Raw genomic sequence first — 18,025 nt, forward strand, 5'->3', positions numbered from 1 at the left:
GGCCAGTTCTTGTCACTGATGATTATTATATAGGGAAAGAAGGGATTTGCGAAGAGAGGCATAAGGGCACAGATCTTTGTAAGTGGCCACTTGCAATAGATAGGTATGTATGTTACATATTTTGTGCTGTGATGCAGGTTGTGATGTTAGGATTAAAGGATTACCACAGTGATGGGACGCGGGTGGCGCTGGGGTTAAACCACAGAGCCTAGGGCTTGCCGATCAGAAGGTTGGCGGTTCAAATCCCCGCAACAGGGTGAGCTCCCATTGCTCGGTCCCTGCTCCTGCCAACCTAACAGTTCGAAAGCACGTCAAAGTGCAAGTAGATAAATAGGTACCAATCCGGCGGGAAGGTAAACAGCATTTCCATGCACTGCTCTGGTTCACCAGAAGCGGCTTAGTCATGCTGGCCACATGACCCGGAAGCTGTACGCTGGCTCCCTTGGCCAGTAAAGCGAGATGAGCGCCGCATCCCCAGAGTTGTCCGCGACTGAACGGTCAGGGGTCCCTTTACCTTTACCTTTACAGTGATGGTAATCACAACGTGTTCATTTAGCATTTTGTTGAAATGCCCCAATAGGCAGAAAATTATGTGCTAGGTATCTTAGGGGACTGAAGGGAGGCATTTCGTTTAAGACTTGATTGCTAGCTCAAATTTTGAACAAATTAGGAAATAAATTTACTATATTTGTTGCCTGTTTTAGACTATGTGGAAATTGATTTGAAAGCATAATCTGCGATAAATTGAGACATACTGAGATTCATATTCAGTGAGGTTCCAAGAACATTGCTGTGCAGAGATATAAAGCAACATTGCATTAGTAAAACTGCAGAAAAGTACTTACAAGGTGATTTAATTGATTTTCATTATAATTTGGGTTTCTTGCCTTTTGCAAAATATTAACTTTAATGATATAACAATTGTTCCTGCTTCCAAACAACAACAAAAAAGGATTGAAGAAATTGTGTGCACCATGTTCTTTGAAGAAAAGAGAGGGATTATACTGGATGCCATTCAACTAATTTTACTGAGAGTAGATCCATTGAAATCAATGAACATGACTAAGTTATTCCCATTAATTTCAGTGTGTTTCCTCTGATTAAATTTTAGTTGAATAGTACCAGGATTTATCTTGGAGTTGTCATCTTCCTCCTGTAAACTGTTGACTTTGGTTGTTAATGTGATACTTGTCAAAAAGACTGGAACTCAATGGCATCCCCTAAACTTGGGAACACAGCAGTAGGATGGCCACCCTGTACTAAATGTCCCCTTTGCTTTCATGCTAATGTAAAAAGCACTTCTCTTCAGAGTTGATGTGTGAAGTTATAGATGGCTGTAGTCAAGAGCTCTGATTGGTTTCTTTGTTTCTGGGTTGCCTCCTAGTAGCATGATCCCTGTGCAACTTGGGGCCTGAGTACTTTAAGGACTTACCTCTCCCATGCTTTTATATCTGCAGGGAAAGTCCTGTTGGTGATGCTTTCAGTGGGTGAATCCTGTGTAGCAGTGGCATGAAGCACAGTGGTGGCCCTGGCTTTTGAATTTCCTCCTGATTGAGATTTGGTTACCTTTCACATTAGCAATGTTTAGGTATATTAAAAACATTTGTATTTCACTAGGCTTTTCATTACTAGTTTCTCATCTTTAGTAGAATGCATTGTTTTTTAAAGATTGTCATTGGTCTCTTGATGATTTTAATTATTATTATTTTTTAAAAAAATATTATGCTTTAGTTTAAAAAGTTGTAAGTAATCCTGGGGCAGGAGGAAGGCTGGGTATGAGAAAATGATTTTTAAAATAAATTGTATCATTAATCTTTCAGTGTTTGTATAGAATACAAACTGATTTAGGGCTGTATCAGATTTGTTCTATCTCCATCCTTAGCTTAGCACATTGCATTAGAATATATTTTGGAAATAACAAGCGTCACAAGATTTCCACATGCAAAATATACTTCCTGTTGGAGTATCTTTCATTTTGAGCTATTATGAGTTGTGCTTGCTAATGACAGGCATGTTATATCCACTCTGATGGTACTTAAAATGCATAACATGTATTGCAGAAAGCAGTGGTTGCTATAGCAACTTCCTAGTAGGTCACAGGCAATGTTGTGTATATATGATCTGGCTGTTAATGCACGCTAATATGCCTGATGGAGAGAGGAGAAATATAGAAGCCAGGAATGAGAGTGATGAAACCTCATGGAATTCACATTGGAAATCACTGTAATTTCAGCAGCGATGGTAAATTGATCTATGGAATGTGGTATGTTAGTAGAATTACTGATGCTTAAATACAGAACCAAGATTTTCTAGAGTCTCCCCTGCAACAAAATAAATTAAAGCTATTGGAAATGAAAGGATAGTATGCATTTTATGTGTATCTGGTCATTCATTCATTCATTCATTTATTGTTCTTAGTCAGGAGTCAGCAAACTTTCAGTAGGGGGCCGGTTCACTGTCCCTCAGTCCTTGTGGGGGGGGCGGATTATATTTTTTTGGGGGGGAAATGAACGAATTCCTATGCCCCACAAATAACCGAGAGATGCATTTTAAATAAAAGGACACATTCTACTCATGTAAAAACACCAGGCAGGCTCCACAAATAACCCACAGATGCATTTTAAATAAAAGGACACATTCTGCTCATGTAAAAACACGCTGATTTCCGGACCATCTGCGGGCCGGATTTAGAAGGCGATTGGGCCGCATCTGGCCCCCGGGCCTTAGTTTGGGGACCCCTGTTCTTAGTGATTAAAATTTCTTTATACCTTAGTTTGTTCAGCTTGTACATTGAGTTGAAGCTATTCTTTTTGCTTGACCCCTGAAGATCAAAGTACACTGATTCAGTGCATGAGATGCTATGATGTTGCATTTTAAAAATTGAATCTGGGCCACTGAATGCAGAACACTGCATGATTGAGCTCTTGATATATAGAGCAGTTGGTGTCCTGGAACCATGACATCTATTTGTTTCATAAGCTAGATATTAAAGCAGGGTTATAAATAAGTATGGCCAAACTGCGGGAGGCAGTGGAGGGTAGGGGTGCCTGGCGTGCTCTGGTCCATGGGGTCCATGCTCTGGTCCATGGGGTCACGAAGAGTCGGACACGACTGAATGACTGAACAACAACAAATAAATAAGTATGAACCTTCTAAGGCTGACTGCAGAGAAAATGAAGCTCCTTCCTCTGTAGCCATAATAGAAATACTGGTCTGATTTGCAGAAACAAACCTTGAGTTAACCATGGGTTCTCCAACAGATGATCAAACAAATCCTACTTCATTTCTCCAAAGTTTTGTTTTGTTTTCCAATTGCTCTTGCCTCATGCATTTGTTGGTGGTGAGCATCTGGGGTGGGACTATGTTTAGGAAAGGGTGATAGATTCACATGTAATATCAAGTCATAGTTAAACCGAAGTTCATAAGTCAACAACAAAACATGCCTTAAGATTGTGATTTGTTGGCAGTAAACACAGCATAGTTAGAAAGGTGTTGGACAGGGTTCACACATAGCACTTAGCCATAAGTGTTCAATGCAAACCAGGCCATATGTCTCATATTTATTTTTTAAATGACTTATTGCTCTGCTGGTTGGTAGAAGAGGAATGGATCACACCCACTTTCTTCTGCCAGTTTGCTTGCCCACTTGCATATGCTAGTCCCCTGTGTGTAATTGCTGGGTGAATTGCTAAATGCAAGGATTTATTAAGATAACTTTGGCATAGGCACCAAGTAAAGGGTAGCAATATTTTCTTCTGAGAACTCTGTTGGACTGTAGTCATTGGTATGACTTGATCTTCCATTCTAAATTTAGAGCTCTCAGTTAAGGTGCATAATGCTAACTTTGTGATGAAATACTTTCCTCAAGGGTTTTTCTGCAGTACTGTAGTATTACATCTAAAACCAACAAATAGTAATTACCGGTATTTACTGTCCTCTGGTCATTGAGAGGGGTAGCTTACCATGGGGGAGCATAGCTTCCGTGATATTGCCATTATTTTCAAAAGCTGGATGTGTTGCAAATTTAAAGTTTTAGCTTTCTGGGTGTGGCTTTTACATATATTTTTTTCATTTGGGCATGTTTGAATCATTAGATAGTATTTATTCATTAAAATTAACAATATATCTGTATTTTAGGAGGAAACAAAAATACAGCAACGTTCAATACAATTTCCTAAGATGAAAAGAAAACACAGCTGTAAATCATAAACAAAGTAGAGCAGTTTACAAAACAAAGAATTAAAAATTAAGAGTTAGAGCCCAGAAAAACTTGCTGTATACCTAGGTTTTTTACTGGTGTTTAAAAGTCATCACCACCTCCCCCACATAACTGAGGTAACTGAGGGAGGGTGTTACCACTGAAAAGGTCTCCTTCATGGTTTCTCCAGGTGACAATCCATTAGATGTGGAACAAACAGTGTGTCTCATCAGAAGTTCTTAAAAGATCAGCTTCTACTGTATCAGGGGAGGGCTCTGCTTTGGTATCCTGGTCCCAAGTTATTTAGTGTCAACAACAAAAACTTGACTTGACATTACATAGACATCTAGTGTAGGTATTTCAGCTGTTGTAATATGTATAAAGCTTGGTGTCCCTCTAAGAACTCTAGCAGCCACACTTTGCACTAGCTGTGACTTCTGAAGCAGGTGCATTGTGGTTTTCTAATAATGAGCTTACCACTGTATGCACCACTGTGGAAGGGTTATCCCAGTCCAGAAACAGCCATAGTTAGAGCACCAACTGAAATTTGTAATGGGAGCTCTGAACCACGTGACGTCACCTGGGCCTTTGACAACAATGGATCCAGGAGCACCTGCTTTTTCAGAGAGAGTGTACCACTATCCAGAGTTGTTACACTATCCAATTCTTGTACCTAGGAATCAATATTTATTTATTAGCCCCATCTAGTGCATGACTGCATACAGGCACTGGTTTAGGACTTACTTCGCCAAACCTTTATTAAACATTACAAACACAAGCCATCATAAAACATCTATATATGAAATTTTAAAATAATACTAATAAACAGCCATGTAAACATATGTAATAACGAGGATTTTCATTGGAGTTTCCTCCCACTAAATAGTGCCATTCACCACTCTGAGAGATACTATTGATAAAAAACCTAGCTACCCTTGCAGTTACTTCTGGGTTAATGTCAGACAGATAGAATCTGATATTTTCATTGTGTTGTGATGTTAGACTACCCAAAAAGTGGATAGCATAGCTGGTTGTACAATGGACAGTAGAAAAGAATATGTTATACTATGTCTGGCATATTTTAAAAAATCTGCAATGTCTGTTGTTTCTGAGGAAGTTTAAATATCTGCCTTTGACAAAAGCGGAGGGGAAAATATTCAGTTGAGTGAACATAAAGGGCCTGCATTGGACTGGAATTACTAATTTTGAAATATAAGCGACCCTGTTATCACTTGCATTTAAACCATAAAACTTGGGAGAGCAAATTTTATTTACAGCTCACTCGATGTTTTGTTTTTCAAAATACTGGTTTAGGAAACTGATGGAAATAGAGCAGGATATTGTGAGCATACTGGTGACAGCTTCTCCCCACCTCCCGACTCATAATGGCTGTTCACAGTTGCCTAATCTAGATACTAAATAGCATTGAGGATAAAATTACATCCTCTGACGTGCCACAGATCAACCGTCAGGCAAGTGAGGCACAGTGACCCATTACCAGTCTTTGGAACATATCCCGTAAGTAGGAGTAAATCCACCATAAAATGGTGCCCCAGCTTCTTGAGATGATTCAGGAGTGTTGGAAAATGCCCTGGGGGTGCCCCTGCAGCCCTGAACTCCGCGCTTCCTCTGGTATGCACAGCTCTGGAAAAGGCATTTCCCTTCTTCTCCAGTGCGCTTCTGCGACATATATAAAAAGATATATGCACACTAATCTTCTAGCATAACACAGCAAGAAGCACGAGACATCGTAGAGCTAATCTATGTATTTATTTACACACTATGTACAGACAAAGGAATCATGGCGTCCTCTCTCTCCACCTCCTAGAGGGAAAACAGGACAAGTAAAAAGCCAAAGTACAGTACAATAGTATATACAGCGGAAGAGATAAGACTGTCTTCCGTTCCCACACTCTTCCCAGACAGGCATGTGGTTTACACCAATCTCACCGGAGGCGTGAAATACTAATGAGGATCTCTGGTCAATGAAGACAAAAGCTGCTAAGAGATTTAGGAGAATTAACAGGATCACACTACTCCAACCTCCCCCCCCCCCAATACATCAGGGTGATAAAGGCACATTCTGTCCCCAAACCAGGCCTGAACCCAAACTGGTAAACATAATCAGTTTCATCCAAGACTGTTTGATGTATGGTGTATAGATCCATTCTTATATTGTGGAGGTTAAATTATTGTGCTAGGGTCAAAAATAATATAGCAGCCACGTCATTTTGAATAGCTGGAGGGAGCATCAAATGTTGCCGTTGGATCACCCTATTATAAAGTATTTGATACAATACTGCATGGGAATTCATGGAACTTGAGGGGAAAGAGCATTAATGCAAGCATTGCAAGGTGGAAGAAAGGCAAAAAAACATTGCAAAATGAAAGAAAACAATAGTTTTGCTACAAGGCAAACATAATGCTTTTGGGAAAACCTTAAGGAATTGCTGTACTGCTTCTGATGAGCTAATTAAGTTTGTGGTTAATTGTGGTTATTGAACAGTGATTTAAAAGTATATGTCACCAGGCTAAGCATGCTTCATACTAGCCTCTGAATAATCCCCCCCATAGGCCATATCAGAAGTTTGAACTGTGCAGTGTCCAAATTACAGTACAGTGGTGCCTCGCAAGACGAAATTAATTCGTTCCGCGAATCGTTTCGTATTGCAAAAAATTCATCTTGCGAAGCATGGTTTCCCATAGGAATGCATTGAAATTTAATTCCCATAGGAATGCATTGAAATTTTTGTCTTGCGAAGCACGACCATAGAAAAATTTGTCTTGCGAGTCACCTAAAAAATCACAAAACCCTTTCGTCTAGCGAGTTTTTCGTTGTGCGAGGCATTCGTCTTGCGAGGTACCACTGTATGCTGGTGAAGTGCAGTGGCCTGGTTAAAAAGGTAAAGGGACCCCTGACCATTAGGTCCAGTCGTGTCCGACTCTGGTTATCATACTGTAATAAACCATAGTTTGCCTTAAACCAATGGTTTAATTGTGAATGTGTCTCTCCATGCTGTGTGGGTCCCCATGTAGTGCCAGCATGGCTCAACAAGCCATAATGTTTCTTGTTGTATTATTCAAACACAGATCATGGTTTGTTTCAAACAGACCACAAACAATAAGCCAGAAATAAAGGTTTGCTGTTGGTTTATTTTTGGCGTAGCATTCGTGGTTTGTTTGAAACAAACAAGCTAGAGTTCACGTTCAGTTAACATGACAAGCAGTGTTAGAAAGTGGGATAGAAAAGATAGAAGCCAAATGGTTTCTGTGACCTGGGTTGTGGGCACCAAACAATGTCTAGTTGCCCCTGTGGGGGGCAAGCGGGCCGGCAACACTTTTAATTTATTATTTTGATAAGCATGAACTAATACGCAATTCACGTAAGTGACAAATTGTTAATATAACATTTTTAGCAGAAATTGTTAATACATGTTTAATTTGGTGTTTACAATAAAAATATTGGTATTGTACTTCAGTTTTCAAAACACTCCACTCTTTATTGTAAAATTCCTTAACATATTGTTTATGTTTAACATATACTTGGAGGCTTCAAATTGCATACATTTCAGTAATCCTTGAATGTCAAGCCAGGTGCAAAAAATGGCACCCAGGCTTTTTGAGGTGCTTGCAAATGGAGAATCTTTAGCAAAAGGCACCTGGTGCCCTGCTAATTTTGAACCCTAATGACGAACCATACTATGGTTTCAGTTACAGGTAGGTAGCCGTGTTGGTCTGCCATAGAAGTGTGCATGCACATGATAGCTCATACCAAGAACAAACTTAGTTGGTCTCTAAGGTGCTACTGGAAGGAATTTTTTTTAATTTTTATTTCATACTATGGTTTATTAGAACTGTATGGTCACCATGTGGCAGGGAGAGAAGCCATGCAGAAACTTGCATGGCGAGGGATGGGGGGGTTCACAAAAAATACATGGCTTAAGACAAACTGTGGTTTAACATATGCAAACCAGCCATATATAATTCATTTCAAAGCCTAAAAGCAGTTCTATCTTTACAGGCCTTTTTAATGGTCTACTTTTAATATCTGATATGCTGTGTTTTAATGTGCCTTGTATTTCTACTTTTAGCAGTTTTTAAACTATTTCTTTTAAAATTATTGTTTTAATTGTGCTTTAGAATTTTATTTATTTGGATTTTTAAACTCTACCTTTTTATATGTCACGCAGGGAACAATTGTTAATGGACATTTCATATATAAAATGAACAAATAAATATGCATTTTTCACATGAGGTTATGATTAAGATGCTGTGAAATGCTTCCCATTGGTTTTGTGCATTCAGAACGCTAAATATTATATTGACCAGAGCTAGAAGAACATGTACAATCCTGACTGAGAAATCTACCCACTTTTTGTACATTCACAATGTGGAAGATCCTCTACCTCATATTTGGAAAATACACATGACTTTGATCAATAGAGTCTTCTCCCTACCCTCTACCCTTTGGTTTATTGAATCTGCAGTTTCATTTCAGAATTATGGTTCTTAACTACCTTTTTTATTTAATAGGCTGGATTTGGAGATTTCTTGAAAATAATTACGAGATTGGCTGATAAAGACGTCACCACAAGATACTCGTTGGGTTTTAAAACATAGTGGCCTACATCATGATTACTTCAGAGTTACCAGTCTTACAGTGAGTAGTTCATTTTCTTTCTTCCTTCCTTTAAAAAAACAACAGCCAAATATTCAAAGTGCATTGGTTACCTTTTATGGTAATTGAAGTTCTTACTGTGTGTTTGGTTCTGATGACATATAGCTCTACTTCTCCATAATAATATTGAGTGCGCTGGGTGAGGGCCAGTGAACTGAACTTCAGCCCTAGGAAGATGGAGGCACTTTGGGTTGATAGTTCCCGTGTCCACAAGATGGGCCAGCTACCTGTTCTGGATGGGGTTGTAGATCCTCTGAAAAAACAGGGTTGGGGGTGGCCCTGGATCCATCTTTTTCACTGGAAGCTCAGGTGGCCTCTGGTTGGAGTGCCTTTTACAGCTGGTATGTCAGCTGCTGCTGTTCGTGGTTAGGGATAGTCTGGCCACAGTGATCAATGCATTTGTAACCTAAATACTTGATTATTGCTGTGTGCTCTATGTGGGGATACCCTTGGGCCTGGGTCAGAGTCTCCAGCTAGTACAAAATGCTTTTGCTAGACTGTCAAGAAGGCAGACTATCACCAGCGGATAACTCCAGTGCTCAAAAGTCTGCACTGGCTGCCTAAAAGGTAAAAAAAAACAAAAAAAAAAAAACAGGTAAGGCTGCCTATACACTGTTGGGCCAGGTTGAAGGTACTTGTGTTAATTTACAAGGCTCTTAACAATTTGAGTCCACCTCACTCCTTTATATCTTTAAATGATCACCAAGGTTTTCATGGAAGTCACTGTTAGTGGTCCTCTATGGCTTGGATGCATGGCTCGTGTCTACCAGGAGCTGTACATTTAGTATTGTTGGCCCAAGTTTATGGAATTCCCTTCCAGCTGAGGTCAGACAGCTCCCCTCCATACTGAACTTTCCAGCAACTACTGAAGTCTATTCCAGCAGGCATTTTAATTGATGTTAGATTTTATAGTTTTAAATGATTTTTAAATTTTGTATTTTTGTAAACCGAAGTGAAGTGGATATATATATTGTGTAAATAAATAAAATAAATTACCTGAGTGAGGTTGAGGTTTCTGAGAAAAAGTAACCTTGGGTGTGGTGCTTGTACAAAGGCCCAAGAGTTTCAACTTCAAAAATCCCCACTTGTGTACTGTAAACTTTTTTAGGCAGGAGGCCATGCATTGTTATCTGTGAGATGGCATTCCGGGACAGGGTTTATATAATGTGTTTGATGTGCTGCAATTGGCCGTAAAGTTGATTGGAATCCTGCTCTGTTGGGGTGGAGAAGCAGGAGTTTTTGACTTTTCATGGGGTTCAGTGTGACTTCATTTTTTACCCTTTCTCACTGTATCATTCTTTTATATGATAGCTACATTAGGGAAGGCAATCTGAGCCGTACCTCCATCACCTTTGGGAAAATAGAAAATTCTAGACTTTAAGAAAGCCGACTTCAGAAAATTTAGGGAAATGCTGGGTGTGATCCCATGGTCAGTAATACTAAAAGGGAAGGGACTTCATGATGGATGGGAGTTTGTTAAAAGGGAGATATTAAAAGCACAACTTCAAGCAGTACCAATGAGACAAAAACATGGAAGGTGCCTAAAGAAGCCAGGGTGGCTATCTAAAGAACTTTTAACTGATTTAAGATTTAAAAGGGATATGTACAGAAAAGGGGGAAATCACCAGAGAGGAATTCAAACAAATAGCCAGCACGTGTAGAGACAAAGTCAGAAAAGCTAAAGCACAGAATGAACTCAGGCTTGCTAGAGAGGTTAAAAGCAATAAAAAGGGCTTTTATGGGTATGTCCCTAGCAAAAGGAAGAACAAGGAAACAGTGGGGTCACTTAGAGGAGAAGATGGTGAAATGCGAACAGGAGATAGAGAAAGGGCAGAACTCCTCAATGCCTTCTTTGCCGCAGTCTTCTCCAAAAAAGAAAATAATGCCCAACCTGAAGAATGTGGATCAGATGATTCAGCAGGGGAAACACAGCCTAGAATAAGTAAGGAGGTAATACAAGAATACTTGGCTAGTTTAGATGTATTCAAGTCCAGGGCCAGATGAACTATATCCAAGAGTATTAAAAGAACTGGCAGAGGTGATTTCAGAACCATTGGCAGTAATCTTTGAGAATTCCTGGAGAACAGGCGAGGTCCCAGCAGACTGGAGGAGGGCAAATGTTGTCCCTATTTTCAAAAAGGGGGAAAGAGAAGACCCAAACAATTACCGCCCAGTCAGCCTGACATCAATACCAGGAAAGATTCTAGAGCAGATCATTAAGCAAACAGTCTGTGAGCACCTAGAAAGGAACGCTGTGATCACTAAAAGTCAGCATGGGTTTCTGAAAAATAAGTCATGTCAGACCAATCTGATCTCATTTTTTGACAGAATTACAAGCCTGGTAGATGAAGGGAACGCTGTGGGTGTAGCCTATCTTGATTTCAGCAAGGCCTTTGACAAGGTGCCCCATGATATTCTTGTAAAGAAGCTGGTAAAATGCGGGCTGGACAATGCTACCATTCAGTGGATTTTTAACTGGCTGACTGACCGAACCCAAAGGGTACTCATTAACGGCTCCTCTTCATCCTGGAGAGAAGTGACTAGTGGGGTGCCACAGGGTTCTGTCTTGGGCCCAGTCTTATTCAACATCTTTATCAATGACTTGGATGATGGGCTTGAGGGTATCCTGATCAAGTTTGCAGATGACACCAAATTGGGAGGGGTGGCTAATACCCCAGAGGACAGGATTACACTTCAAAATGACCTTAACAGATTAGAGAACTGGGCCAAAGCAAACAAGATGAATTTTAACAGGGAGAAATGTAAAGTACTACACTTGGGCAAAAAAAATGAAAGGCACAAATACAGGATGGGTGACACCTGGCTTGAGAGCAGTACATGTGAAAAGGATCTAGGAGTCTTGGTAGACCATAAACTTGACATGAGTCAACAGTGTGATGCAGCAGCTAAAAAAGCCAATGCAATTCTGGGCTGCATCAATAGGAGTATAGCATCTAGATCAAGGGAAGTAATAGTACCACTGTATTCCGCTCTGGTCAGACCTCACCTGGAATACTGTGTCCAGTTCTGGGCACCACAGTTCAAGAAGGATACTGACAAGCTGAAACATGTCCAGAGGAGGGCAACCAAAATGGTCAAAGGCCTGGAAATGATGCCTTATGAGGAACGGCTTAGGGGGCTGGGTATGTTTAGCCTGGAGAAGAGAAGGTTGAGGGGTGATATGATAGCCATGTTCAAATATATAAAAGGATGTCATATGGAGGAGGTAGAAAGGTTGTTTTCTGCTGCTCCAGAGAAGTGGACACGGGGCAATGGATTCAAACTACAAGAAAGAAGATTCCACCTAAACATTAGGAAGAACTTCCTGACAGTAAGAGCTGTTCGACAGTGGAATTTGCTGCCAAGGAGTGTGGTGGAGTCTCCTTCTTTGGAGGTCTTTAAGCGGAGGCTTGACAGCCATCTGTCAGGAATGCTTTGATGGTGTTTCCTGCTTGGCAGGGATGGCCCTTGTGGTCTCTTCCAACTATGATTCTATGATTATCTGAAACAGATAATGCTGAGTCTATTGCCTTGTAGAGATAGAAGAAACTTGCATATGTTTTTAAAAGTTCAGAAAAATAAACATTTTTGGGATGTAATTAAGAAGTGAAAATACATTTGGATATTAGTTATACAGTTTGCTGTCAGTCCCAGGGACATCAATAGGAATTGCAGCTTCCTCATATGCATGCTTATATAAAAGCTATAATTCAATTGCAGGGGGTTGGACTAGATGACCCTTTTGGGTACCTTCCAACTCTACAATTTTATGATTATATGAAATGTCCTAATAGCAGTATCTCCCTGGGTGAGAAACAGAGGAAGTGACTGCAGTGAAATCCTGCTTGTTCTCCTTGATCTCTCCACAACTTTTGTTATTGTTGACCATGGTATCCTCCTAGAGTGGCTCATGGAGGGGAGGTTGGGGGCACTGTATTATAGTGATACCATTCCCAGATTTAAGGCCGTTATTAGAATGTGCGGGGTGGGGGGCACGGGTATTGTTAAAGTTGGTACCCTGCAGAATGCCACAGAACATTTTGTCTCCCATGCCATTTAACAATGATGATAAAACTTGTAATACTTGGCATCCAGAGTTCTCACATTTGTTTCATTGATCTACTGTCAGATAAATGAATTTTTTTTGATACTTAACCATTTAGGCTATATATCACAATATATTAATCTGTTCCTTTAATGTAGGGGCTCTAGATAGTTTTCATTTCAAGAATGACTTGCCATATGGAGCTGCTGTTTAAATAGCACAAGTGCCAAGGCCCCTCTAGGAGCATGATAATCAGGTTTTTGGGCATTTGGGATCTTGACCATAGCATTTTAAAATGTCAAACAAGTATAAAGAACATTTTTTCTGGTTTAACAGCAAATTTTCCAATGTTCTATGGAATGCTTAATTTCTGAACCTAGTAGGCTCATTTTTTTCTTTGTCTATAATCTTATGCTTCTTTTTAACTGGGTTACTGGTGTTTAATTCATCTTTTTATTATTTGTAAGCCACTTTGATTATTTTTATTGCAAGGCAAATAGAAATACAAAAAAAGAAGAAATACATCCTTAATCCAAAGTGCCTGTTGATGGGTAGTGGTTGCTCAATATTGTGAGGGAACAGTACTCAGATATTGATTCTGAGACCTTTATTTTTTACAGGTCAGAGCTGTTTCCATTCCCCGCAGTTCAGTTTCTTCCATATAGTTATGCTATTTGTCTTGCTGTCTATTATTTAACAAAGCTTAGAAAACTATTATGTAACTTATGCAAGCTATATTCATTTCAATGTAAAGGACACCCTCAAAACAGTGTTTAAAAAGTTACATTAATTATGCTTCATTTATGGATTTTAAAAACCCACAACAAAAATGTGTATGAGTACTGATTGTTTCACTGATTCCTGTTCCTGACCACAGACAAACATGAACTGCAGCAATTTCTACTTCCTTTGCTGTAGGAATTATTCAGCATGAATAATTAGAGATAAAGAGTAGGCACCTAAGTTTTAGGGCAGATGTACCTGCTGTATTCGGGCAAGTAAAAAAATCGCAAGTCTGTTTTAAAGGTATATTATATGGACACAGCATCTTAGTTTGTTCTGTTCCCTCTTACTGAATAGCTACCGTGTTTCTCCTAAAATAAGACACCGTCTTATTTTTTTTTCGCTCAACAAAACACAGTATGGCTTATTTTCAGGGGATGTCTTATTTTAACCGTGTCGCATCGGTACGCTGCATAGCCACGCCTCTCCAGGCTGTTTTAATGGGAGGTACCACGTCACTATGGCTTATTTTCGGGGTATGGCTTATTTTTGGGGAACAGCTTATATTTCGCAAATGCATAGAAATCCTGCTATGGCTTATTTTATGGCCATGTCTTATTTTAGGAGAAACAGGGTAGACTAGATATACTTGCTGGATGGACTATGGTGAGTTTCTCATGACTCAGTAGAACAGTTCAGTTGAATTCAATGCACGAATCATTCCCATTGTTTATTAGGTGTCCCCACCTAGATATGTCATATTGGAAAGGAGAGAATTCCATGAGATTAGAGAATCCAGTGGTGTGAGTTTGGTACTCCAAAACGAATCATATACAGGGTGAGTCTTTTAAAAGAGGCCCTGTGGAATATGTGTACTCTGTATCCACGAGGCCTCTTTTAAAGGACTCACCCTGTATATTCTGCTGCTTAATACTAATTGCTAATGGTACAGAAGTTGGCAGGGTATCTACCAGCAGATAAACTAGGGAATAAAATAAAATTTATTGGCAAGGCAGGTGTATATAGACCTGGATTCTCATCAGAACTGCAAACATTTGAGATACAGGGGCCACAAAGCCTTTAATACTGCTGTGAGGGTAGGTGAACTGCAAATTGAAATAAATGTTCCTAATCACATGTGTGATTATGCACTTTGATTGTGATGAAGAAATTACACTCAGTTCAACTATTTAATTTTTTATCATTACATTTATATTCTGCCCTTCCTCCCAAAGGAGCACAGGCAGCATACATTCCTGTGGTTAAAAACCAATACAATTAAAAAAACAAAAACATGTCAAAATGGCTAAAAAAATAAAATTTAGTGGAAACGTGCCATATATGTTCAGTTTTTTCTTCAGAATATGGGAATTTAAAATCATGTTATTTGTGTTGCGTAAGAGAATAGCAAGAATATGGTTGCTACAAGATTCTGTGATCCACAGTGCATTTTTGGTCTTGCTTGGTGTATTTCTTCAAGCAACTGCAACTGGTTACTCTGGAGAATATATAAGCAAGTTATTTTCTGCTAACAGCAGAAAAATGCTGCTATTGGACAAAGAAAGACAGCAATCTGCCTTTCTGGAACTATCAGATTGCAGTCCCGTCCCCCCCAGAAAACCCTTTAGTCCTATTCTAGTGATTCTAGTCAAAAGGTTTCTTGATGTACAATGTGCATGCAGTATATGAAGCAACTGAGAAGTTAGTGTTTGAGCTAGTTTAAATATTTAGTGGGAATCTGCTCCAGCTTTTGATAAAAATCAGTACTTGTGCCTGTTAGCAGAATTACCCTGGGACATTTAGTAGTAATGAATGTCAGCAGAAAGTCTCTTTGGTGTTAAGGAGTATAGGTTCTAATCCTGACTCCACCCACATTTAGAAGGGCCCCAATAGGTTTTCAGGACCCAAATTGTTATATTCTATTTTAGTATCCTATGAAACTACAAGCTACCAGAGGCATATAGTCATAGGTATGGCACTCAGGATATCACTCCCTGCTGCTTGCTTCCTAGCCTCATAACTGCTTTAGTCTTTTATATTAAAATCTGCTGTAATATTTTAAATGAAAAAGTCTTAAATTTAATAAGCTAATCTCTTGGTTAAACAAGTTGTGAATTTACTTCTCTGCCTACCATACATACTCTGTTGCTGAACTTGAACAAGTGCTGAACTTGCCTAGTGGTTTGCCACTGGTGCTGTGATGATTTGTCACAGAGGCTCCCTCCTGTTCACAGAGCTGTGATTCCCTCACAAACTCCCCCTAAATATATACCCTTTACCTTGTCCATCCAACTCCTACTATAGCCAATTGGGAAAGAGTGCCTAGATTCAAAGGGTAATGCAGTTGCTGTACAGTAGATAGCTTGCATTCCCAGGTGACTCAGCTGAAAAAATGAACAATTAAATGTGTGAACTAGAAGTGATTAAAGGTCAAGTGAGTTATTTGGGAAGCACAGCATGGGCCACTTTTGTCTAAACCTTACACTTTTCATTATTAAACCTTTTTATGTTTTTCCCAGGGATTGTAACTTCATCATTTGCTTACCGAGGTAGTCATACCAAAAATTGTGACTGCCACAACGCTTTGTCATGGAACCAGAGATCAGGCTTATTTTTTTCCTTTGCTCCTCAGTTTCTAGTTCAAAGCTGGGCAAAGTGGTGGGGACTTGTTGCCTTGGCACTGTGCCACTAAGGTGCTCAGCAACACAGCAAATAGCTCCTAGCCTTCCCAACTATGGTGCTAGGGAGCGGGTTATGATTGCTGCACCTTTGTTGGGACCATCCCCACCCACTCAAGCTCAGTTTGGAGGAAGCCAGGAGCTCATTGTAGAATGGCAGCATGCTTTCCATTGCAAGTGTGGTAATGAATGAAAATGTGGACCCTCATGTTTAGCTAAATCTGCTTTGAAAGCCTCCTTACTGCAGCATTTTCAATTTTAGTCTGTTTAACTTCGCTCAGACTTAACAGCTAGAGCATAACTGAAGAGGATGTAACTTGAGAATATTGTCTCCTCAGTTGTTAAAGTGCTAATCTGTTTGTTATAATGACATCAGGAATTAGGTGTATATTATATGAAGTGGCCATGAAAGCAAGAAAATATTTTTAGAGTTAATAAGTTTGGATTCTTCTGTAATGTTCCAATTAGTCTTGTATGCTCCTTACTGCCTGACCTCTTTCTGTGAGAGTAGTCTTAAACAGCTAAACCCGTCTGTTTTGCTGATAAAACAATTGTGTGGCTTTTATGGCTTAAATCTCTATATTATAAGCCTTGTCTGTGAATAAAATATTTTTTACTTTACACATCTTCCAAAAGTGACATGCAACAGTTACAATACCCTATGTAGAAGGGTTTTTGTTTTTTAACAAGGCTTACACTGCACGGGGGTGTAGTGAGGTGGGCTTATGTGTGCTTTGCTGATGTGCGCGGGAGTCAAGAACGTAAAAACTCAGAAAGCGTTCAACTGGTAATCCATCATTAGAGAAACATATCTAACAATGAGAATAAATTGATCTACTTGGGAAACAACAGGGGTTGAATCTACTGATAAACTAAAATAACCTGCCTGTTTGATGCTGCTCAGTATTGCTTCTTGATCTGTATTAACCATCAATTGGATACTCACATATGGTTTTGGAGAAGTACAATGGCTGACCAGAGCCTTTACCTCCTTACTGATTTATGTGAGCACACAGAAAGGGATCAATTTTGGCAATTAATTCAAGCATTCCAAGAAAGTTAGCATTGTTTGCTGAACCAAATGCTTCAATAGCTCCCCTAAACCCAAAGCCACATTCTGCCAAAAGGGAAATCACTACAACAACTCACTGAAGTATGTGCCTCCAATAATCCTGCTCTGCTTTGATTTGCTCTTCAAGTTTTAATGTGAGCGTTTGACCACGCTTTCTTGTTAAGTTCGTTAGCATAGAGTTCATATGATTTTTAGAGCTTCCTTGGGTTTGAACAAGATAAGCATGATGCCAGTCATCAAATCCAGTAGAAGCTAAAGTTGTAGTTGAGGTAGTTTGGTTAAAGAAAAGTTTGCACACAAAGCAGTAGACCATTCATTTTGTGGGAGAATACACTAGCCATTCTCAAGGGTAGGCCATTTACTTTGGTGTAATAGAATAAATTATTTGAGCAGAATTGGGCTGGGTTTTTCTATGTTCACTTTGAAGTGCTAAAAGGTAGACCTTTCTCAATCCAGAAGGATATTTCCTTGTTATTCAGTGTGGTCCATAAGCCCATGCCATTATTGTCTCTGAAATTACTTTACCATGAACAGTTGGTATTTTTGTGTCTGTAATGCTAGGATTTTCGCTGAGATAATTTACTTTGTTTTCCCATTCTTTAAGATAGTAATGAGCTCAAACTGCTTCTTT

At 39.5% G+C, this 18,025-nt stretch overlaps 1 protein-coding gene across 2 annotated transcripts in view; it reads left to right on the forward strand.

Moving 5' to 3' along the window:
- STAG1 (stromal antigen 1) overlaps positions 1–18,025 on the forward strand; it is a 112,080-nt gene that overhangs the window by 32,585 nt on the left and 61,470 nt on the right. Inside the window, exon 2 of one of the 2 annotated variants that reach the window (XM_033150065.1) lies at positions 8,732–8,858. In XM_033150065.1, coding sequence (XP_033005956.1) covers positions 8,830–8,858 — 29 coding nt within the window. In that variant the 5' untranslated portion in view covers positions 8,732–8,829. Of the gene's footprint in view, positions 1–8,731; positions 8,859–18,025 lie in introns of those variants that run through there. The other variant, XM_033150066.1, reaches the window with a different exon arrangement.

Source organism: Lacerta agilis, chromosome 5, assembly GCF_009819535.1.
Source record: "Lacerta agilis isolate rLacAgi1 chromosome 5, rLacAgi1.pri, whole genome shotgun sequence".
Taxonomy (NCBI): Eukaryota; Metazoa; Chordata; class Lepidosauria; order Squamata; family Lacertidae; genus Lacerta; species Lacerta agilis.